The 24077-nt window shown below is 38.2% G+C and overlaps 1 protein-coding gene across 3 annotated transcripts; it reads right to left on the bottom strand.

Annotated features, from left to right (window-relative positions):
• On the bottom strand, positions 1-24077 carry SAXO2 (stabilizer of axonemal microtubules 2). 3 transcript variants are annotated; one of them, XM_049852506.1, is made up of 5 exons: positions 23929-24077; positions 22233-22361; positions 17527-17706; positions 12015-12217; positions 1-2379 (listed from the first exon to the last, which is right to left on the bottom strand). In XM_049852506.1, exons 3-5 carry the CDS (start codon positions 17655-17657, stop codon positions 1436-1438), a joined length of 1278 nt encoding a protein of 425 aa, XP_049708463.1. In that variant the 5' UTR covers positions 17658-17706; positions 22233-22361; positions 23929-24077; the 3' UTR covers positions 1-1435. The 3 variants fall into 3 exon arrangements, with proteins under 3 accessions (XP_049708463.1, XP_049708462.1, XP_049708461.1); XM_049852505.1 differs by lacking the exon at positions 22233-22361 and having other exon boundaries at positions 23611-24066; XM_049852504.1 differs by lacking the exon at positions 22233-22361 and having other exon boundaries at positions 4-2379; positions 23929-24070.

Raw genomic sequence — 24077 nt, 5'->3', positions numbered from 1 at the left:
AATTCCACATATATTTTCACTAATACATGCATATGTTATTAAAAACAAATTTTAAAAGTTTAAGCAAATTTTGATGAACTTATCCTCAATTAAGTCTATGTTTTGAAACAATTTTGAAGCTATAAAAGAGCCCAAAATTCACTTTAATCATATATAATTATTTATTAAAGAAAAAACATCGAGTAAAAGTTTAAATCACTAGGAAATTTTCAGTATTATAAATGCTATGTGTTCTTTGTAACATCATTTCGTCCTTCCCTTGTTAGCACTTATTTTTATGCTGGAAGAGTAGGATGAGGTGACTGTGACCCATGGTGGGCTCAGTGAATCCAGACATGGCAATGGGGTGCATCTAGGGTTACTCCGAAGATTTCTTCACAGCAGTCAGCCGTTTCTAAATCTACATGACCAAATACTTTTTCGTTTCTGCAAAGGCTGTCATTCAAACCATATTATTTACCCCAATCCAAGCTCTCTACTTCCTGTAACAACTTCTTGGGTGATTTTGAAGCTTTCGAGGGGATGACTCCTCTCAGAAATGCACGCTACGCATGAGCTCAAAGCAGACTAGGTTATTTAATGATCCTCGATACAGACCAGAATATGAGTATTCAGCAGGGAATTATCCTAATTTGAAAAAGGAAAAAGCAGGTACAAAAAAAGACTATAAGACTTATTGACAATTCCTTCCATTAGTTTAGTATTTTACTTTATGGATTAAAATATATGATCTGATGCACAAAATAAACTTTTTGTGAGTAGGCAGAACAGATATCCTTTTACAAATGAAGACACTGAGGCTCAGAGATAAGTTACTTGCCTAAGATGGCACAAAAAGAAAGTGATGTAACTAGAACTTGAACTCAAGTCTGATTTCCTTCCACAACACAATGCCTCTTGCTAACCTGAACACAGTGAGGAGCAGCACAGCCGTCTCCAACACCACAAGCCAAAACTTCTCTCAGTGTACACTGTGTGGATGCCTTGAAGTCTAAGGAAAATGAATACTATTGTCTTGAAAGAGGAGTCCATATATCATTTTCAATGGTGTTCTAGATGGCCCTAATGCACTTGATAAATGAAAATGGGTATGTGAATACTGGTATAACTGCCATAATTATAAACAGAAGTATAAATGATAATAGATTGGGGACCAGCTATCCAACTGGATGTTTGATATTAAAATTGTTCAGATGAGAATATATATTATTCAGCTTTCAAAATGCATATTAAAGAATAATCTTGGTTAAAAGATAAAAAATGAAATACATTTTAAGATTCTGATTTCCTATAGTAAATTTTCTGATTTTATTATTTCAAAATCTGAAAAAAATGATTCATTATCTCTCAATTTTTTTTCCACTATAAAAATTGGTTTTGCCCTTGGAAAACCAACATCTTGCTAGGTAGCTTTCCTTTAAGCATGATTTGATGATTAGAAAGCCTTCACTGCAGGAGTGACCTTGCGGAAGAATTTATGACCTTGGGAATTTGTATTTTCAAATATATAACCTGGAGGGGAAGGATAGCTAGCAGGGCAGATTTCCTGTTTCTTTGGTGTGTACTCTGTAGAGTACATGGTTACATCATCAAATGGAATAGAACTCCTAAGAGCAACATTTACAGGTTTGCAACTCTCAGTGGGAATCAGTTCATGTTGCACGTAATGAGATCTGAAAGTGCTCAAACCATCAAATTTTCCAGATGGGCTGGGAATCTGCTGATGCCTCTTAATAATTTCCGGACGACAACTTTCCCATGCTGGAAAATCTTCCTTCGTAGTGCTTTTTCCTTGGAAAGGAAAATTGTTATTTCTTCTGTAAGAAACTGGCCTTATGGGAACAACACGGTTGGCCAGATATGGAACATAGTCAAGATGGCTTGTGCTGCTTAACTGCATAGTACCCGCAGGTGGGACATACTCCGGTATTTTCTTGACTACCGGTGGTGGGATTTCCCATGGTTGAAAACTTTCTTGGAATTCAGTGCTTCCTTCAAACTGGGCACTTTGGGTCACTCTATTGTATGCAGGCTTGCAGATTTTTGCAGTTTCACCAACGAGACCCTGAAAGTCATTGCGGTGAGTTGTGAGATCCTCAAAAGGTTGGCTGGTTGGCTTATAAACTTCTTTTGGCCTTGCAAACTTGAATTCTAGCTGATGCGGCACATAATCAAGGCGATGACTTGTATCACCATTAAAAGGGATTGTAGAACGTTTGACCACAGACGAGGGTTTCAAGCTTTGCCTGGGCTTTACCTCCTGAGGAACATAGTCGTCCTGAAACGTAGTCAAATTTCCAAATTTCACAGTAGGGGGATGATAAGTTTCTTCTGGTTTATAAAGTTCACTTTTCTGAATGTCCCAAGCTCTATAATCATCTTGAAAATTAAAAAATAAAAAGTTTTTAAATATGCAGAAAATAACCATTTTCTAAAAATCATGCCTTACTTCTCACATTGCCAGACATCCTTCTATTTGCTTTACAATCTGAATGATAGCATCTAATTCCCCTCAGTTTCACTTTTTTTTTTTCTTATTTACACCTTTCTCTTCCTATCTCCCAGCTTCCCACTGTCAGATTCACCTGATTCCATAACGAGGGAACAGCACATCTGACCCTGACTGTCGACTGTGTTCTAGAACCAAAAGGACTGGGCTGGGGTAAGAGCAGAGTTGAAGAGATTACTGTTGTGCTCCCTCACTTGAGATATGTGAGGGCTGGCTGGAATTTCCACTAACGTAAGGCTGAGATAAGCTATAAAACCAAGGTGCTTGGGCTCAAGTCAAGGGCCATGAGGTGCGGGCAAAAGTGATGTCAGGATTATTCCTTACTTTGGAGGGACTCTTCAAAAGAGAAAAATTCCCATTCCATTATACTCCTACACGACTCTCTAAGTAAAGATACAAGATAACTTGTACTATCCACAGAGATCTGTGACTAACTTTTCCTCCTCATGAAGTAGGTTTTGAGGCAACTCCAACAGACAGAGGGCCATCCAGAGGCCAGGAGCCTGAACTGAGTGCTTTGAAGAGTATTAGAAATTGTGTACAGAATTTAGAAGTGAACATCAGAGCTAAGATCTGAGAGTTAAAATTTAAATACCTCAAGTCTGCTTCCTAGACCATGGATGGAAAATTGAAGTGCTTATATTTTATCTAGTTCCAGATGAGAAAAGTAGTAATATGGAAAATAATATAAAATTAATTTCACCCCAAAATATGTATTTCTAAATACCAAAAATTAATCTCTAGAAGTTTATACAAAATAAAGTATTAGAGCCTGGACTAAAGTCTATGCAGTGCTGTTGGAAAGGCCAAAATTGAAATGATTATTACGTGGATGCCTCCTTTCAGGAAAAACTGCCTCACCCATAGACATCTGTGCCAAGACGGCCAAGTTTTGGACTAAATGATTACTGTCACTTCAAGCTACTAGTGTTTGGATGAGAATGGGCACCTAACCCAAGAGTAGCCAATCTTTAGGTTAGTAAAGACCTATGAAACATGGCAATAAAATATAAGGTAGGTTAAATGTATTCTTGTTCTTGTGAACTTAAATTTAAAATAAAGAGCCATATAGAAGTGGCAGAAGAATCTAAAAGGATGCCATGAAATAGAGTTGGAGAATTATGACAAGCCGGTTATATTTAAAGCAAACTTGGGAGGGAACAGAAATTATAATTAGGCAGAAGAGACCAGTTAATAAAGCGGCAATCAGAGAAGATACGTAAAAGGAAGTGAAGACGCTATGAGAGAAGCCATGTAGCTCATGGGAGAGATAGAGGGAGTAGCTCTTCCTTCAAGCTTCCTCTCTACCTGATAGCTTTCCATTTCCAGTTCAGATGAAGCTTTATCAAATGTTCTTTTTCTTGAGGTACCATGAAGGAATCTCTGTTGTTTGTAATCTAAAGTATCAAATTATAAGACTATTTTGCAGCAACCAAAGGAAACCACAGATATCTTTCCAGGTCTAGAGTTCCACACATTCATACAGAGAGCCCTTGCTGCCAAAATGACTAAGTGGAAAAGACATTCATTTTATGAGAAGAATGAAACAGAACGGATTTCTCTCATGTCAAACTAGGCTAGTTTTTCAAAAAGGAAGAGAAAATTTGGAGACTGAGACAAGGTTTGACAGCATATATCAGCATGAATATCACTTCCAGGCAATTGCAGAAAATTGATTTTTCCCCTATAAACCTGTCTGTGCTCATAAGCCTGAAATGGTTATTATTGGTCCCGGGATATTTATTAATAGCATTCTATCAATACCATTCAAACATTATAATCTTTATTAATACCATCTAAAAGAGGGAAAAACACATACACATATACACAATGCCACTCCATTCTAACAATGTAGTCTGGTAATTTGTCAGTTCCAGTATTAACTTTATTAGGTAAGAGATGTTTCCTCAGCTCACTCTTCTGATTTCTAGCCACTAAAACCTAGTTAGTAAGTTTGCTCTCTTCTGAACAGTGTAAAGTCTATGACTTTTGCTCACCATAAACATTTGTATGCTCAGTTCCTTCCCCCATTTTTATATAATGAGCTTCTCCGGCTTGCCCTTTGAGAACAAAAGTCCTGATTTGTTTATACTAGTTCTTTTTCTGGGGACTCTGTTCCCTGTGGTGTCTTGAGGTACCAAAGATTCAGAAAAAAAAAAATTTTTTTTTTTTACAAAGTCAAACCACTTCCATGGCTTTCAATACTACCTACAAGCCAACGGCTCCAAGCTTGAATCTCCATTCCAGATCTCACTTCAAACACCAAATCTGCACATCTATCTCCCTACTAGATATCTCTGTTCATATGTCCCAGAGCTAAATTTAACGTGCCCAAACTCAGGATCACCTTCCCCAGAAAGCAATACATCATCATCAGCAAAACAGCTTTTATTATGAATTTGGCAGCTGAGGCAAAGACTCTACCCAGTGGACTTTCTCTCATTCCTTTGTCTCCCTTTCAAGCCATTTTCAAATTCTGTTTTTATTTCCTAAATATATATATTTCAATTTTTTTTCCTTCTTGAGGTAAAGATGGAATGAAAAGCACCTTATGAAATCATCAAAAATAAGGAAAAGGGAAAAGAAGAAACAACTATGTAAAACAAGGTCCTGTAGAGTCTGTAGTGATGCCCCATCCTTCATTTTCTCTCTCTCTCTGTTTTCCCAGTCGGTCTGGATAGAATTTATCAACTTTACTGTATTTTAACAGACCAGTTTTTTGTTGTTTTTCTGTTTACAAATTCACTGATGGACGTACATCTTAAAAAAAAAAAAAAAACTTTACCTTTTTAAGAGGTTTTAGGTTTGTAGAAAAACTGTACAGAAAGTACAGAGTTTCCGTATACCTCCTCTTTCGTCTGCACAGTTTCTCTTATTATTAACATCTTGCATTTGTGTGGTGTGTTTGTTACAGTTGATGAACCAAAATTGATACATTATTAACTAAAGTACATAATTTACATTAGTGTTCACTCTGTGTTGTATAGTCTTAGGTTTTGACAAATGCATAATATAATGTCATATGTCCACCATTACAGTATCATGCAGAATAGTTTCACTGTCCTAAAAAATCCTCTGTCTACCACCTACTCATTCAACATGTAATTAGATTACATTTCTTGTTTTAACTTTTTTTTTTTTTTCTTAAAGTGGTTGCCCTGGTGAGGGATTGGCAGATTGTTTTCTGTAGAGTCAGATATTTTAGGCATTGTGGGCTATGTGCTTTCTGCTGTAACTACTCAACTCAGGTCGTTAGTGTAAAGGCAGTCATCAACAATAATAAATGACTATGTGTGGCTGTGTTTCAATAAAAGGTTATTTACAAAAAGAGATGGTTGGCCAGATTTATTGCATGGACTATAGTCTACCAACCCCTGCCCTAAAGTTTACAATGCATGTCTTTAATTAATCACAGTCTATAGTGGAGCCGTAGTGGTGCAGTAGTGAAAGTGCTTGGCTGCTAACCAAGAGGTCCGCAGTTCAAATCCACCAGCTGCTCCATGGGAGAAAGATGTGGTAGTCTGCTTCCATAAAGATTTACAGCCTTGGAAGCTCTATGGAGCAGTTCTACTCTGTCCTATACTGTCACTATGACTTGGAATCAACTTGATGGCATGAATAGTTACTTTCTTATACTATTGCTGTTAAATTTTTAACTTTTACACATGCTATAAACCCACAATACATTGTTACTACTTTTTCACTAGGCAAAAAATTCTTTTATATTAACCTTCATTTTAACCATTTCTGGAGATCTTTATTTCTCTGTGTAGCACAAGTTCCTGCCTGTTATCATATTACCTCTGCCTGAAGAACTTCCTTTAGTATTTCTTGTAGTGAAGGTCTACTGATCATGAGATTTTTCAGATTTTACTGTCTGAAAAAAATCTTTATGACAGATATTTTCACAGGGAATTGAATCTGGTTTGACAAGTTATTCTCCTCCTCTCCCACCCAAACATTTTAAAAATGTCACTCCATTATCTTCTGGCCTAATTTCAGACAGAATGTCTATGCATTTTTTTCTTTGTTCTTCTAGATGTAATGTGTCTTATTTTCCTCTGGTTGCCTTAAAGATTTTTCTTTATATTCCACTTTTAGAAGTTTGAACATACTGTTTCTAAGTTTCTAGGTGCTTTCTTTTTTCCTTTTCTAAAAATTTATCCTGCTTGAGGTTTCTTTAAACTTCTTGGATCTGTAGTTTAATGCCTGTCATTCTTTTGGAAAATTCTTCTCCATAATGTCTTCAAAAAATCAATCTTGTTCTTTGTCTTCTGGAATTCCAAATACACTTAGGTTAGACCCATATAAAAGTGTCCCACAGCTTTGGATGCTCTGTATTGTTTTTTGTTTTTCACTTTTTTTCTCTTCAAGTTTTGGTAGCTTTTACTGACATATCTTAAGTTCACTAATTTTTTTCCCTTTGGCTGTGCTGAGTGTGTGTGTGAAGGCATGACTGTGTGAAGAGTATTTTATTTCTAGCATTTCCTTTTACTTTCTTATAGTTTCCAGCTCTCTTCTGAAGTTCCCCCATCTATTCATGTATGTTTTCCATTGTTTCCACTTGAGCTTTTAACATATCAATGATAGTTTTAAAAAATCCCATATATTATAGTTCCAAGTCATCTCTGAATCTAGTTTTGATTTGGTCTCTTGACGGTTGTTCCCTTCTTCCTTCTTTTTTTTTTTTATAACTTGTAATTTGTGGTTGAAAGTAGTACACTGTGTGTAGAAGGTGGATAAATAATATTTATACCCAGAGATGTATTCTTCTGCAAAGCCTTTAGTGAACAGGACTGAGTCAATTTTACTAGTATTTAAGCTACATTTGTTTTTTGTTGTTGTTGCTTGTTTACCTTCAGTGCATCACCATCTTCAGTTTCCTTTGGCATTACCTTGTGCTTAGCGTGAGGGATGGTTTGCTAGAGGGTTTTCTCAGTGCAGCCTCTACCCTCAGCTTTAGGCCTTCTCTTTGCACTTGTACCTCAGAGAATGACTCAGCTCATAATCCTGTCCCACCTGCAATGGTGGACTGCTGTTGCTTGTTATTTGGTCCTTAGTAACCTAGTGTTGGTGGGTGCATGTACGGGGGTAATTTCTCTGTTGGACCAACCTCAGTCTTTGGGAGACCTGGTGTGCCTGCGTCTTGGATGCTCTCTCAGTGTTCCTGACACACTCCCTGATGTAGGATATCTCTAATGGTTGGATCCAATTTCCTGCTTATCCTTCCAGGTTGTTTTTCTTTTTCCTTTCGAAACAGATCTTCACCTGAGTATTGGGGCTGAAAAGGTGATGCCCCTCCTGTGCTGGATTAATACTTTTGTTCTATAGGTTAGAAGCATCCAAGTAAGGTTTCCTGCCTTTCTTGCAACAATGTCCACTCTTCTTTCCCATGTCTGCACCACTAAAAGAAGCATTCTCTGGTCTCCAGCCTTTCTCTCAATCTTTCTAATAAGCATCTAGTGGGCTTCTGTAGAGAAGTGTGCAGTTGTGAACTCTCCTTGTGTCTGCAGCACCCAGGGCTTCTATAACCAAAAAGAAAATGAAGAAAAACAAACCCATTGCTGTTGAGTCAATTCCAGCTCATAGAGACCCTATAGGACAGAGTAGAATTGCCCCACAGTGTTTCTAAGGAGCAGCTGGTAGATTTAAAATGCTGACCTTTTTCTTAGCAGCCTAGCTCTTAACCACTGCACCATCAGGGTTTCTAAACTACTGCACTTTTCTGTACTTGCTATTTAGCAATTTGCTAAAAGTTTAAGTGAGTTATTTTATCTAAGATTTAAAATTATTGGCATAAAGTTTTCACAACATGGTATCTTTTTTAAGGTATGAAGAATCAATCCTTGAGTTTAATTGCAATATTTAATCCATTTACATTTAATGTAATTAATAATCCAATTGGGTTTCAATTGACCATCTTGCTATTTGTTTTTTCACTTGTCCCAAATATTCTTTGTCCCCTTATTCCTTATTTCTTGACTTCTTTTGAATTAAGAGCAATTTTATTATTCCATTTTTCTCATATGTTAGCATTTTCATTTCCTTATAATTGTTTGTACCTTTAGAATAAAAAATTCGTTCTTTTTTTAGTTGTCTTTTAAGTGAAAGTTTACGACTCAAGTCAGCTTCTCATACAAAAACTTATACACACATTGTTATGTGACCCTAGTTGCTCTCCCTACAATGTGACAGCACACTCTCTCTCTCCACCCTGTATTTCCCATGTCCATTCAACCAGCTCCTGTCCCCCTCTGACTTCTCATCTCGCCTCCAGACAGGAGCTGTGCACATAGTCCCGTGTGTCTACTTGAACTAAGAAGCACACTCCTCACTAGTACCATTTTATGTCTTATACTCCAGTCTAACCTTTGTCTGAAGAGTTGGCTTCGAGAATGGTTTCAGTTTTGGGCTAACAGAGAGTCTGGGGACCATGACCTCTGGGGTCCCTCCAGTGTGAGTCAGACCATTTAGTCTGGTCTTTTTACCAGAATTTGAGGTCTGCATTCTCCTTTTCTCCTGCTCCATCGAGGATTCTCTGTTGTTTCCTGTCAGGGCAGTCACTGGTCGTAGCCAGGCACCATCTAGTTCTCCCAGTCTGAGGCTGATGGAGTCTCTGGTTTATGTGGCCCTTTCTTTCTCTTGGGCTCATATGTTCCTTGTTTCTTCGCTGTTCTTCATTCTCCTTTGCTCCAGTGCATTCTTGACTTATTAAGGGATCTTTATGGCTCAGTCTTACTTAAATTTATATTTTTACAACTTCCAGAGCAATAGAAGAAACTTAAAACAATTTAACTCCATTTACACTGTCCCACCTTTTGTGCTTTTGTTGTAACATATTTTACTTTTGTATTTATATAAAACCACATAACATAGTTACTGCAACTTTAAGAAACAGACACTTGTATTTTCCCATATATTTACCCTTTATGGTGTGCTTCCTCTATTTCATACTTCTATCTGGCATCATTTTCTATCAGCCTGAAAAACTTTCTTTAGTACTTTTTGTAGTGTGGGTATGCTGGTGACAAATTCTCTCAGCTTTTGTCTGTCTGAAAACATCTTTATTTTGCCTTATTTCTTGAATAGTTCACTATATATAAAATTTTAGGTTCACTGGGTTTAGAATGCTAGTGCTTTTTTTTTTCTTCCAGCACTTTAAAGATGTCAGCCTAGGTTCCATAGTTTCTGTTGAGAAATCAGGTGTCAATATAATTTTTCTTTTGGTAGCTATGTATATTTTTTTCCTCCGACTAGTTTTAAGATTTTACTTTTACCTGGTTTTCAGAACTTTGATGACATTTTCATAGGTGTGGTTTTCTTTGTATTCATCTATTTTTGGGTTTGTTGAACTTCTTGAATCTGTATGCTGATTCTTCCAGCAATTTTGGAAATTTCCTGGCCATTATCTTTTCATGTATTTCCTGCATCTTCATAGATCTCATAATGTTTTACTATGCTGGACATTGTGTATAAAAGAACCATAGAAACTAAAACCAAATCAATGTTATTTTCAAAAGAAGTTTTCTCTTTCCTATGTTAAACAGATAAAATGTGGAACAGGTCTCCTCAACCCAATCAGAAACTGAGCTAGGAGAGCACTTACTGGCACTGTTAACAAGACAGTCTTCCTCTGGTTTCAAATGTCTTGAGGGCAAGACCTATTGTGTGTTTGTGGAAAAACCCTCATTCTAGTGGGTCTTTGTGTACTAAGCATTTACTCCCAAGTGATACTATGGGATATTTCTACGGAGTTTTTCTGGGCCAGTCTCCCAGTCCACCATACCCTCCACAAGGAAAACCAGCCATGCATTTAGAACTCTCCAATTCCAATTTGTCACACCAGCCCACATGTCAAAACCTCCGCTGGTTTCTCTTTTCCCTAGTATAGTTCCTCTGCTTATGCCAAGCCCAATTCTCAGCCTGGGACTAGACTTGACAAATTCTCCCCAAAAAAGTAAATGGCTGTCAATTTCCACTCACCTAGGGAGGACTCCTTTCCTCTAGAATTTTAGTTCTTTGTTTCCACAGCTGTCTGATGTGATTAAAAATAAGGCTTTAACATTTAAAAATTTATACGTGTTTTAGTTGTTGCAGTGGAAGTAATGACTTTCTGCTACCCACTATATCCTAACTGGCCGTGGAAGTTTCCAAAAATGTTTCTGGCTACAAGAAAAATGTCAAGCTTGTCAGTCTGGCAATCAGAGTGCTTCATAATATGATGATATTCATCAAATTATATCCCAATTTTTCAGCCCTGAAATCCTGTGGTTCTCACTATGTCCACTGAACAGTGTTTTTATTTTCCTGACTTGATGCTTTTGCTCATTTTGCCCCATCATTATTCCTTCTATGTCCAATACTTACTAGTTTCTATGGATGCTTCTCCAGGGTAGCCTGCAGTAATCTCTTGCCCAGTCTAAATTTCTGTAGCAGTAGTTGTTACACTAATTTTCTAGTGAATTAGGACCCTTAATGTATGGCTATTTCATTTTTCATGCTATTATTGCCTCTTTTGTAAAGATGACTGTAAGGTTCCTACCATGTTACAATACAGATCTCTGTATTTCCTACAGTGCCTAGGACAGAGCAGAGTAGTCCCTAAAACATAATTTTTAATTCATCAAATCAAATACTGACCTATTTTCATCATTTACATTTTAATATGAATTAATTCCTGAGCTGACACTGTTGGGGACAGATATACTTCTGTCTACAGGCTTTCAGTTTCAAAAAACTACGTCTACCAGAATCTAAATGTTGTCCTGCTTACCACCTTGCAGATGTTTTCTTTAAAATATTCACTTTATCCCTTTCCTCTGTCTGTAACTCTCAGAGGACAGTGAGAGAGTCTGTTTTCATTGTGACTTCTCTTCAGCTTCAGGTCCTGTCCTGAAGTAGGCAATACAATCATCACACAGAATGATGAAATACAGCCTTGGCCCTTAGTATTTCTTTTGTCTCATGACCTAAAATCTGGAGATTTAAGCTTTATCCTTCACTCTAGCCTTTATAAAATATTTTATCAACAAAATATCCATAATATTTTGGTTCTCTATCTCCTAATTCTTTTGTTTCATCAATTGGTTCTGAACTTGATAGGAGAAGGGGGATGCTATTTATTTGACCTTATCAAAGACCTCAGTACTTTCAGTAGTTTCAACTCATTTAGGGATGGGAGAGAAGGGCAGTATCAACTAAATGTGACATAATGTGGCCAATGTGACATAATGCTAGTTCAGTGGCATCCTTTGTTTTTATATGTTTTTAAATAGATAAAACTAGTAAGTGGTTGAATTCAGATGAGAATCTAGGTTTCTTAATTCTCAATCAGGCAAATGGTCTTTTGTTCACTATACAATACTATTTTGACCAAACAGCAAATAGTTTTTTCCCAAGCCATGGGAGCTAAATTTGGCAACATACCAAAATTATGATTTGGTATTAGATGCCAAAGGTAGGAGTTTTAACTTTTGGCTCCTTCATTTTTGAAATGGCATGTTACCTTTGTAGGTTGGGACAGTGTCCAATTTTCCTTTCTTAATTTGTTGTCTTTCCAAAGGCTGGACTTTTGCCACAGGCTGCACTTTATAAGAATTAAAATCTCGTTTGTAGGTAGTACCAATATCAATCTCCCCAAGTTTTGGCTTATATTCTTCTGGTATATGGCAAGGCTGTTTGACTATTTCATAAGGACGATAATCCGACCTGAAATATATAAATTTGAAACATAGCCTCACAGGTTCTCTTATGTCTAATTATTTTGATGCACTATTGAAAAATTCAAGAATTTTTTTTCACTTGAAAACTTGATATTAAAATAGTGATAGATGATATATTACTTGGAAAAAAAGAAAAAGAATTTCTTTATAAGAGTCTATCTAGTGATTAAAGATCTTAATATGTAAAAATATCCTAGTTTTCAAGGCATCATTACAATGGATCCTCAGTTAATTGGATATTAAGTAAATAAAATCCTCAAGTAATTGAATTTTTTAGAAGGAAATCTCAGGAGGCTTGATGAACTTGAAAATTTCTAAAATTATACCCTGGGTCCACTTTGTCAAAATCCTTATTCATCCTGCTTAAAGATTCTAGTAAACTATCCAGACACACTTTCTTCTAATTGAAGTCATGCTGCCTTCCTGCTCATTATTAAATAATCATTAACTCTGGCCTTCAGACACAAATCACATCTGTAACATGGATATGAGTCTTACTCATGTATGGTTCTCCCAGGAGGCCTTGGCATGGATGGGAGTCACACAGTAATCCAGCTGTCCTGGCCATTACATAATGCTATGTGACAGAGGTAGTATCATAGACACTGAGGTAGTCTGATGGAGGGAAGATCACTGACTCAGGCTGATCTGGGTCTGAATCCTAGCTTTGTTATTCACTAACTGCACAATCTTGGGCAAGTTAGTTAATCTGTCTATGCCTCAGCTCCCTCATATGTAAATGGGACACAAATATCATCTATCTCATAGAGTTGTTTTAAAGATTAATTGAACACACACACAACTTAGGATTTGGCATATAGAAAGGGTAATATGTTAGCTATTAGTATTATCACCCCAAGTCTTCATAGATTGCTCTTTTTTCTTCTGGACTCTATTGGCTGTGTCACTCATTTGAATATTAATTTAAACTATCTTGTATTAATAAATATTTTCTGCATACATTTGTATACCACACACATGAACGGAAACTTACTAAGCCCCTCTTCCTATTTGCAACCTAACTTCTTATTGATTTCATTTCTTCACCTCCTATTCATTTTTCAACCCACTTCACTTTAGTCTCTAGCCAAATACAGCTCCAAGGTCCACAGTGACTTCCATGGGATTAAATCCATCAGGTGTTTTTAGTCCTCATTTTATTTGACCTGACAAGCAGTAATCAATATTGCCCACTCCCACTATTTCCAAAAAATTTTCTCTTCCTGCCTCCGATTATTTCTTCTAGGTCTCCAATGTGGCATCATTCTCCTCTACTCAGTTATTAAATCTTGGAGTTCCTCAAGTTTTGGACCTACCCACTCTCCTCTTCTCACCCAGTGTTCAGTCCTCAGGTGAACTCCTTTACTCTCATAGCTTCAATTACTACCTATATAGAAATGACTCTCAAATTTACATCTTAGCCCAGATCTCTTTGCTGAGCTCCATACTAGTACGTGCAATGGCCTCTTGAATGTTCAAGGGTACTTCAAAACTCAACATGTCCTAAATAAAACTATTTCCACCCAACAAATCTTTTTCACTTCTTCCCTCTCTTAGTGAATGGCATCACCACGTCTTCACCTGTACAAGCTAGAAACCTAGGACTCATTCTTCATACCTCCCCTCTTTCCAATACTCAGTCCATCATCAACTCTTATAAATTCTGTCCCCTAAATCTCTTACAAACCTAATCACTTTTCTCCATCTCCATCAGTACCATTATATTCCACGCTTTCATAATAGCTCACTTGAACCACTTCAATAGCTTCCTAAACTCATTTACCTACATCCACTCCAGTCCACTCTCCAATCTTTTCTCCACGTAACACCCAAAGCAATCCTTTCACACGTGAATCTGATTGGGTCATTCCTGCCATCTCCCTAGTCACCTGCTAATCCCCCCAACACCCCCTAAAAACGGAACATAAGCCTTTAATGGCTTCTTGTGTTCTAAAAACACAGTGGGGGAAAAAAGCTGAAGACAGCCCACAAAGCCATGCCTGTTCTCCTTTATTAGCCTCAAACCACAAAGTGCTTCCTCTTGCTTTCTGTGCTATAGCTGGGCTTTGAGGATTTCCTACTTTCTACGCTCCTTCCTGCTACCTGCTGTTTTCTCTGCCTGGAATGCACTTTCTCCCCCTCTTAATCCAGTTCATTGCTACACATCTTTCAGGTCTTAGCTCATTTTTCCCACTTCTCTGCTAAAGTCAAAGAACCTTGTGCCTATCCTTCATACATTTTATCACTGTTGCAATTCTGTACTTATTTTGAGTGATCTCTTTGATCACGCCTCCGCTCCACTAGACACTGAACTCTGTGAGCACAGGGACCATGACTGTTTTTCCTCATGACTGTATCACAGGTGTCTAGCACGGTGCCTGGCAACTAATAGATGCTTCATAAAGTGTAAGATATTTATTTGTGGATGAATAGTAGTAGACAGCACATACCTCTGTTCCTCAAGACATCTGAGTTGTTCTTTTCTCTTTCCAAATACAGCTAGAGGGGAATAGGCTAAAATGCAATCAGCGGGTGGAAGAAGCAGGGAGAGACGGACAGAGAGCAAGTTCAGGAGTCTCACTTTCTCTGATCAGATTAGTTAAGTGTTAGAAAGTATACCTCTAAACCCAAATCAACCTTCATGGAGAAGTAGTAAAGGGTGAATGCAGTCTTATTCATCTCATATATCTTGAAACATTTGATATGTTAGAATCCTACTCTTTCAGGGCAAACTTCCTGCCAGCTCTGGCAGTCATCTGACAGTCTATGCTGCATTACTGTAATGCCATAATGGATCAAAAATCTTGTACAAGTCCAAACATCTGCTTTTTACAGTCTCTTACTGTATTATAGAAAAGTATAAAATGACACCTTATTCTCTAAACTTATTACACTTCTTTGTTTATACAGATAAATCAGTTGTCTGCTGCCTAGTCAACATGGTCAACATAAAGGAGCTAGGCAAGAGTTGCAAAATGCTAGGATGTGGCTCTTAGAAATACTGTTAGTTCCCCAGTCAAAATAAAAAGATCCAGTGTCTTACTAAGTGGAAAGATGGTGATTTAAGGAAAGGGATTTTTAGTTTTATAGGCATATTTGGACACTTTGGAATTTGGAACATTTCTCTCTCTTTTTTTTTTTTTTTACTATCAAGGACTGCTTGGACAAGTCAACTGAGAAAACCAAGAATTGAAAAACAACTGCCTTTTTAAAATTTCCTAATTTTAACATTTAGAACTAGTTGAAAACTTTATTCAATATAAACACAGTGAAATTTATTTCAAATCTCCATTATGAACCATTAAGGCATTAAGAAAAAAATAAGATTTATAGGTGAAGAAAAAAGAGTAACCATTCCCATTGCTCTTTGTCAACCAATTGTTTGATTTTATCTCATTTACTACAATTTGTAATTATCTTGTTTTATCTGAATTTTTTTTGTCTCTGGACTATCTGCCCCACAAGATTGTAAACAACAGTAGGGTAAAGCCCTTCTCTGTTTTGTGTTCTATGTCATTTCTAGTGAGCAGTCCAGTACCTGACCCACTGCAGTAGGTCTGTCAACAGAAACAGCAGCAATGCTGGCTAAAAATGCAGATTCCTGAGATCCACTCCATTACCTGCTGACTCCATTATGTGGAGTTCTGGAATCTGCAATTTTAACAACCATTCTAGATGACTCTGAACACACCAGTCTGAGGACTCTGGAAAATCTTCTAATTTGTGGAGGAGCCATACACCTACAGCAGTATCTAACTGGAATTACGAAAGCACCATTAACTGCAAGGGTTGCCTGAAATCAGGTTAAAAGTAGAAGTAATCTCATTTATATGAAATATCTAGAACAGGCAAATGGATAGACTATCAGTGGTTACCAGGGGTGGATGGGAGTAGAAAAGGGGGTACTGAGTTTCTGTTAAGGGGGATGAAGAAATTTGGAAATGTATAGTGATGATGGTTGCCCAACGTGGTAAATTGACTGTAATTAATGTCACTGAATTGTACATGTAGAAATGGTTGAAATGGCAAATGGGTGGTTATATGTATTTTAGCATAATAAAAAATTAAAAAAAAAGTAGAAGTGAAGAACTAAAGGTTTAAAAGTTTCCACCTTTGCTTTATAAGCAGAATGAGCTCTATCTGAAAGAAACTGAAATGGCTCACCCTAAACATCAAAGCTGTTACACAGCATTTAAAAAAACTCAAAATTACAGAAAACTGATACGAGTTCTCTGAAAGCAGGAACCTCAAATTCAACTTTTTATACTTAATGCTGAAGATTGGGCCTCCAATATAGTGTGCACATTAAATAAAAGAATGAATAAATAAAAGAATTAACTCACCATGTTTCAAAGATGCAAAGAGATCAGCTAGTCCAAGTGAAAACTTTAGGCTTAGGACTTCTTGTCTATCACTATTGAACAATTATTGAGCGAATACTATATGCTACTTGGTTTCTACAAATAAAATGCTGAGTTAAGAATAGATACAGTTCCTGCTTCCACGGACAATGAAAAAATTCTAATGATAAATAGGAAGGTGGTTATGTAGGGGAATTTCACCTATCCTGAAAACTGAGTGAAGTGTCAGAGGTAGTTCTTCAGAGGAAGTGATAATTGAGTTGAGATCCCCACGTTGAATGGGCATTAACTAGGGGAAGAAAAAAAAAAATTTTTTTTTTTTTGAGGGAGGGGAAATTCCAGGCAGGGCAAACAGCACCTTGAAAGTCTCTGTGACAAGGGAATCCTGGTACTTTCAAAGAAGTGAAAAAAGCCCTGTGATGGGAGCATAAAAAAGTAGAAAGGACATCGCAATGAAATTAAACTAAAGCAGCAAGTAAGGGACCAAACTCTGCTGGAATTTTGGTCCATGTAAAACACAATATGAACGTATAAGAATTCCAAGCAGGGAGAGGATAGGATTAGATTTGCATTTTATTTTGGCAGGCTAAAGTACAAAAAGCAGATTGGAGATGCAGAAACCAGAGTAGATACAAATACAGTTAGGACGCTACTGGACTTGTCTAGCTGGTTGTTACAGTGGGAAGCAAATGAATATGATTTTAGAAGCTTAAAAAAAAAAATCAATAGAACTTTTCCTTTCTTTCACTTTGTCGGCCTAACTCAATTCTCATCTTTGTTTTTCTTGAGTTGTGAATGAGCTAGTTTCTTGCTTCTTGTGTTGCTGGTCAACTTGAATCAACTAACAAGTTCAATTTAAATGCTTAGAACATCCTATTAAGACCAGAAGAGTTGGGAGGAAAATAAGTAGAGCAAATAGTTGCTGAATATTTACTTAAATGTTGTTATTCCTTCCATTTTACCACGGTATGCCCGAAATTCTTGCTTGGGTTTAAGACTCTGAGGTGGAAGAACATTGCCATACGTAGGGTATTTTTCCAAATACTCAGTTGTGGGGCAAGGCATGCCAGAATTTTCATAAATCCTTGTGTTTCCATGTGGACAACGATGTCGCCTGTGCAAACATAAACAAACTCTAAGTTTATTTTCACCTTCAAAACATTTTATGACAGTTGCGTTTAAATTAGAGACCTCAGAAAAACTCAGAATCTTTACAGTTTTACTTTAAAACAACAACAACAAACCCTCCATTTACTCTGCAATGATGTTTACAAAATCAATAAATAAGTTATGGTATCTCTTTCTTAAAAAAAAAAAAAAATCAACTCTGTTGCTGGGGTTGATTCCAACTCATAGTGACCCTATAGGACAGAGTAGCACTGCCCCATAGGGTTTCCAAGGAGTGGCTGGTGGATTCGAACTGCTGACCTCTTGGTTAGCAGCCAAGCTCTTAACTACTGGTATGGCCTTAGGTGGTGGAAATGCTGGCTTTGCTCTAACAACAATTTGGTGTGTCTTCTTACTCCAAAGAAGCTGAAAAACTAACAAGTGTATTTCCTAGATCCTTTGCAAGGAGGTTCCACATACAATTTAGGCTTCACTTATTAGATATACTTACATGTGACTCTAATTCGGAACGGAGTCACACAGGAAGAAAGGCGGGGCACAACAGCCGTTCTGCTTGCCTGGGCTGTAGTGGAGGCTAACAGATTTTGGCGCCAGCAGTTAGGTAAGGTCCTGATGTGCAAGGTGGCTTCTGGAGTTAGCAGCTTCCTAATCTTGGCAGAGGTGAGTGGTTTTGGAGCCTGACTGTGGCAGAGGCAGTGGATCCCTCAGTAGCCCAGTTCTGTGGTGCAACTTTCGGGAATTCTTCCTGAAAGCTTGTTTTGAAAATTGTTTCTTCATTTCTTCCAACGAATTTGTGAGCTAAATATACTCAATAAATCCCTTTACGCCTAAACTATCTAGAATAGATATTGTCCATAACTAAGAACCATGGCTAATATACTCCACAAGCTAATAGAATGCAATCGTTAAAGAGGATGAGGTAGATCTTTATGCCCGGCCACTGGGAGATAGCAAGGCTGTAAATGGTGAAAAAGGAAGTTGCAGAATTGTATGTATAGTGTTGGGCAGATTATCCAATAGTCGAGGTTTACTTTGCTCACCAGATCATCCGTAGTGAACAAGTTCACATTTGTCACCACATCAGAGTCTGCTTCTAGGTATGGCTGCCATCTGTCTCTCCCAATCCCACAGCACCTTCCTACAGAATCAAAGCCTTTTTTCAAATTTATAGTCCCTGATGGGGCGGATGACCCAGTAAGCAAGGGAAGCACAGACTTACTTGTGCTTACTTACTAAATCTGTGGTGAATAATTTCATCTCAGATAATCTGGTGAGCAAGGTGAGCATTGGGCTTACCTCACGTATTGGATAGTCCACCTTTATATAGGATGATCCCTCTCTTTTTTAAGTATGTGTATATAAAATATGTCTGAAAAAAATTAAAAAACAATTTGGAGTATAGGATTTCACTATACCGCATGTGTATTTATTTCATCATCAGAAAAAAGGTAAAGCCCCTTAAAAACAAAACAAACAAAACCAAGCAAACAAAAAGAATAAAATCATACCCAAAAAACAATACCATTCTGAAATATAAGGTCAGTCTCTCACGTCTGGGGACTCCAGGCTAGGCAATGAGGGCTAATAATACAAGCTCAGGTAAAGCTTGACCTGAAGAATATGCTCTGCAGATGAATCAGAACCCACTAAGATACCTGCACTCAGTGAACCCCTGGGAAGAAGAGAAATAAGCTTCCTTGTTTGGAGGTTGCTGGATAGCATCAGGAAAGTCTGGTGGTGTAGTGGTTAGGTGCTACGACTGCTAACCAAGAGGTCGGCAGTTTGAATCTGCCAGGCGCTCCTTGGAAGCTCTACGGGGCAGTTCTCCTCTGTTCTATAGGGTCACTATGAGTCGGAATCAACTCGATGGCACTGGGTTTGGTTTTCGGTTTGGAAAGCATAAAGAATTGCATGCAGGGAAAAGCAAGGAGGCGGTGCTACAGAATATCCAAGAAACGTCAAGGTCAGGGTAGTCTAGATTCAGGATTATCAGCTGAAAACAGAGGCTGTGGGAAAGTGCTGGCGTGACATAGTGTCGCACATGGCCCGTGACTCATGGTAAAACTAAGTGTACAAAGGTCTTGCTTTCGGGTTCTGATATAGCTGCACTGAGTTTTAGAAATCAAGTGAAAGGTTTGGAATTCATCATTGTTTTGGTGTTTAATTTTCCATTAAAATAATACATGAACATTGTAACAAATCCAACAATGCTTAAGAGTTTATAAAGGAAAGCAAAAGCATCCTGTCCCAGCGTTTCCAATCCCCAGAAGCAACCTCTATCTCTGCTTTTCAGCTTTTGTGGAAGCTATATATATATATATATATATATATATATATATATTTTATATCTATAACAGCAGCCCTGGTGGCACGGTGGTTAAGAGATCGGCTGCTATAGAAAAGGTCAGCAGTTGGAATCTACCAGCCGGTCCTTGGAAATCCTATGGGGGCAGTCCTACTCTGTTTTATAGGGTTGCTATGAGTTGGAATTGACTTGATGGCAATGGGAGTTTTTACATCTATAACACCTGTCTATAAACTTTGAAGGTCTTGATTCGTCGACTTAAAATACCAACTTTGAAATAGGCAGCCTTGGAGGCATAAATGGTTTGCTAAAACATAATGACTGAGTTCACTTATCCCACCCACTTCCTTTCACTTCCCACTGTCCTGTCCTCAGTCAATTAATTCAGTAAGTACTTAATGAGCAACAATTATGCAAAGGTCTTTGAAGATACAGTAGTAAAAAAAAAAAAAGCAAAGGTTAAAAAATCCCTACCTTCATTGAGCTTACATCCTAGTAGGAGGTAAACAATGAATATATAAACCCAAAAAATACATAGTATATCAGATAATGGGTAAATGCAATGGAAAGAAATGAAGCACAGAAGTGGGATAGGTTTCAGGGTGGGGCAGGAAGGTTGCAATTTTAGGAAGGGTGATATTTGAGCAAAGATCTAAAGATTTATGTATCTTGATTACATTTGTGTCTTTAAATAATACATTTAAACCCTTTTTCTTATTCAGTCAAGGAGCCCTGGTGGCACAGTGGATAAAGCGATCGACTGCTAACCAAAAGATCGGCAGTTGGAAACTACCATCAGCTCTGCAGAAGAAAGATGTGGCAGTCACTCCCGTACGGATTTACAGCCTTGGAAACCCATGGGGTCGCTATGAGTTGGAACTGACCCTGAGGCAGTGGGTCTTATTCTATCATCTTTACATAGCATTTCAGGATACTCACTTTGCCAGATAAAGATATGAGCTCCTAATTACTTTTCTTTGACTTTTCCATTTTGTAAGATGATGGAGAAACGTATTAGCTCCTAAATATTTTACTTCCCTTTAACATCCCACTTTTATATTTATTTATATTATAAAAGTTGTTTGGATCATGTCCTTCAACAAAACCAAGTTGCCATACTCTGTAGCTAGGTTTTATTTTTGAAAAGTTATAACCTCAGTATACTATGTTTACATTACAATGACTACGATACATCCTTTAATGCTGGGCGAGGGAGCGCCTTTTCTTCTCTATGGGTTCAACATGATCCTAAGGCACTCAAGGTAAAAAGCTTGCTAGCTTCAAGGTTAATTTAAGTAAATTATCTTTACTTTCACTCTATTAATTATTAATACTTAAAATCCTTTTAATTTTTACTTTGCTTCATTTATAATTTTACTGTACAGCTTTCCATTTTCCTGATGTTTCTAGTACCCTTAATGTCACTTATATTATTTGCATTTCACACACACTCAAGATGTCTCATGTATCATCAGTTTATTGAGTCCTCTCCTCGTTTTTGTGGTAGGCTTCCACAGTTGGAGTCTTAACTTCCTCTAAAAAAGTAATTTAATTTCATTAAAGAAACATCCAGTTGTTCTTTTCCCCCCTTAGGGGTAGGTGTCAGTCGCCTGTGCTTTGCTTGGTGGGGGCAGATGGAGACAGAGATGGGAAGCCCAAGCAATACAGGTGTTTTGGATTCAGACCTTAATCTTTCTGTATACATCCTAGCCTTCTGCCCTCTCTTAAAACTATGAATTTAGACCACACAATCTCTCTCAGGCCCTGTACAGCTGTAAAGTTCCACGTCTAATTCAGGTCACCTTCGGATATCTGTATCTACTGTAAAAGTGTCCCTACCTTCACTTTCCTACCTTCCAAAAATTTGTTGACATCTCCTGTTAGTGAGTCCTTTTCCTATTCAATTCAATACCATTATTTCTACCCTGTTTTTACATTTTTATTTCAGTAGGGTCCTAGGAAAGGAATGAAGAACAACTCTCTTATCTGCTATCATGAACTTCAGGCACAAGTCACATGGCTTCCTATCCTCTCAAACATCATCCTCTCTCTCCTCCCTCTTCCAGCTCTCATCCAACCATCACGACCAGGTCATTGTTACCAAGCCTTGATATTTTTCTAGCATCACAGTTTAATTCATATGAGAATCTGTATAAACACAATGCAGAGGAAAAAATACTCAGAGATGGGTTGTTGCTCTGACCCACCTAGTGAAAGAAATTGGTGTGTGAAACTATTTATTTACGTGTGTGAAAATGATTCAAACAGGAAGCTGAAAAGGTAGCACATGCAGTTCACAATTGCCCCAAGGAGCTCTCTTGGCCGTCTTGATCCTCCTAGAAAGAAGCAATTTACTGAAATATTAACAAGTTTGTCCTCCCTGTATTTTTCCCCTCCTTTATTTTTTTTATTTTAAGTAGGTAGTCAGGACCCTTTCGTTTCCTTATTGCAGGACTTTTGGTACTTTAGAAGCTGCCTGAAGTCAACAGATTTCCCTGAATTTTTAAAAAACATATAATGGAAGAGATGATATCAGGTGTCCTTAAAGGGGAAATAAGAGAGTTGTGTTTTAGGGTCACAAGAGGAAAGAGATGGTCTTGAAGAGGAAAGAGATGGTCTTAGACTGAAAAAAAAAAAAAAAAGGAAGAGGTTAAAATTCCCCCATAGAGAAGAAGGAGGTAAAAGATGAGGGGAGGGGTTCTGCTGAATGGGGAGCCTTTGCTTGACTCTGTCAGTGCCCCAGGAAGTTGCCATATCCCAAAAGGGTTGGCTACATGGAACAGCTAGTCTAATGATAGCGCAGCTTCGGCAAAGATTCTTGTACCTCAAGAATAGGCCTAAAAGCAGCAGAGGCACCATTCTTGAAGAGACTATGTGAACCTGAGCAAGGGTCATTTCAGTGGTAAGCATTACCGATGGTCAAAGACCAGAGTGGACTCCTTTTCAACTGCCATGCCTCGGCTCCCTGGGTGATTATACTGCTGGGAGAAAGGGAGCCTCCACTGTAATGAAGACTCAATTTCCTAAGAGCTGAAAGGGAAAGGCAGTTGGGTTGGATAATAAATGAATTTAAAGATCAGAAAAAAACTGAAAATTTTCTTGCACACTTGAGTTTGCAGATTCATATCTCAAACATTAACTCATCTTTTTATCATGTTTATTATGAGACTGGCGAGAAACTGCTTTTCATTAATATTCAAGTGCTTTTCCTTCGGACGATGCGGTTACAGGGATTACAAATACTAAGGGATTGACATATTCATAATATTTATTTAGCAAATAATGATCTAATCTCTGGGTCAACAGTGACGCCAAGGAAGGAGAAGACTGTGTTTACAGGTGGTAGGAGGTTGTTAGGTGGGTCTCACCGGCCAATTCTGAGCTCCAGGGTGGGAACTACTTACTACCTTTCCAGTCAGAGGGATCCCAAAGGTGGGCTGCTGTTTAGGAATGGAAATATGGTCGGCGTTGGAGAATGGAAAGTTGGAGATGGAGGAAAGCGTACAGCACACTTGCAAAATCATGACCATGCGCACCGTTCCTTTTTTTTTTTTTTTTTTTTTAATTTTTGGGGCATGCACTCACCCAGTTGGATCTGATCCCACCAGTTACCAGCCTTACACTCGGCCTCCGCTTCACAGGTTATTGTCCTCCTGGCCCCGAAGGCATTTCGATTTGCGCTTCTGTTATGGGGGCGTCTCAGAGACGACAAAGCAGAAACCTTTTACCACCGGCAGCCAGCGGGTGCGAAGCGTGCATTCGTGGATCGGGGTAAGCGGGGACGTCTCTGCGTCCTCGTCCCTGCATCTCCGGGCTGGGAGCTCCCTACGGGACTGGCTCCGTCCCCTAAATGCCCCGCAGAGCTTTCATGCCCGGCCCACCGCCACACCAGCCGTTTCTTACCCGCAGGTACATATCTGGCAGAGACAACGGCTCCTCATCCTCTCAGTTTGCAGAGCTTCCTCAGCTGCGCCTCAACACAAGCGGCTTCTCCAGTTTCGCAGCGCCCGCCGTAGTCATGGCAACGGCGGGATCCCGGGGACGGACGCTGC

Source organism: Elephas maximus, chromosome 13 (assembly GCF_024166365.1).
Source record: "Elephas maximus indicus isolate mEleMax1 chromosome 13, mEleMax1 primary haplotype, whole genome shotgun sequence".
NCBI lineage: Eukaryota > Metazoa > Chordata > Mammalia > Proboscidea > Elephantidae > Elephas > Elephas maximus.
Note: the sequence above shows the minus strand (reverse complement) of the source record. Positions and strands in the feature narration are given on the sequence as shown.

Bases quoted from the DNA above. Each gene is read 5' to 3' on its own strand.
- SAXO2 (XM_049852504.1), bottom strand. From the start codon at position 23,966: ATGAGGAGCCGTTGTCTCTGCCAGATATGTACCTGCGG. The intron at 17,707-23,928 runs GTAAGAAACGGC...ATGTTTGCACAG, and splicing joins TGCCAGATATGTACCTGCGG to GCGACATCGTTGTCCACATG. The intron at 12,218-17,526 runs GTAAATATTCAG...TATATATTTCAG, and splicing joins GAAGGAATAACAACATTTAA to GTCGGATTATCGTCCTTATG.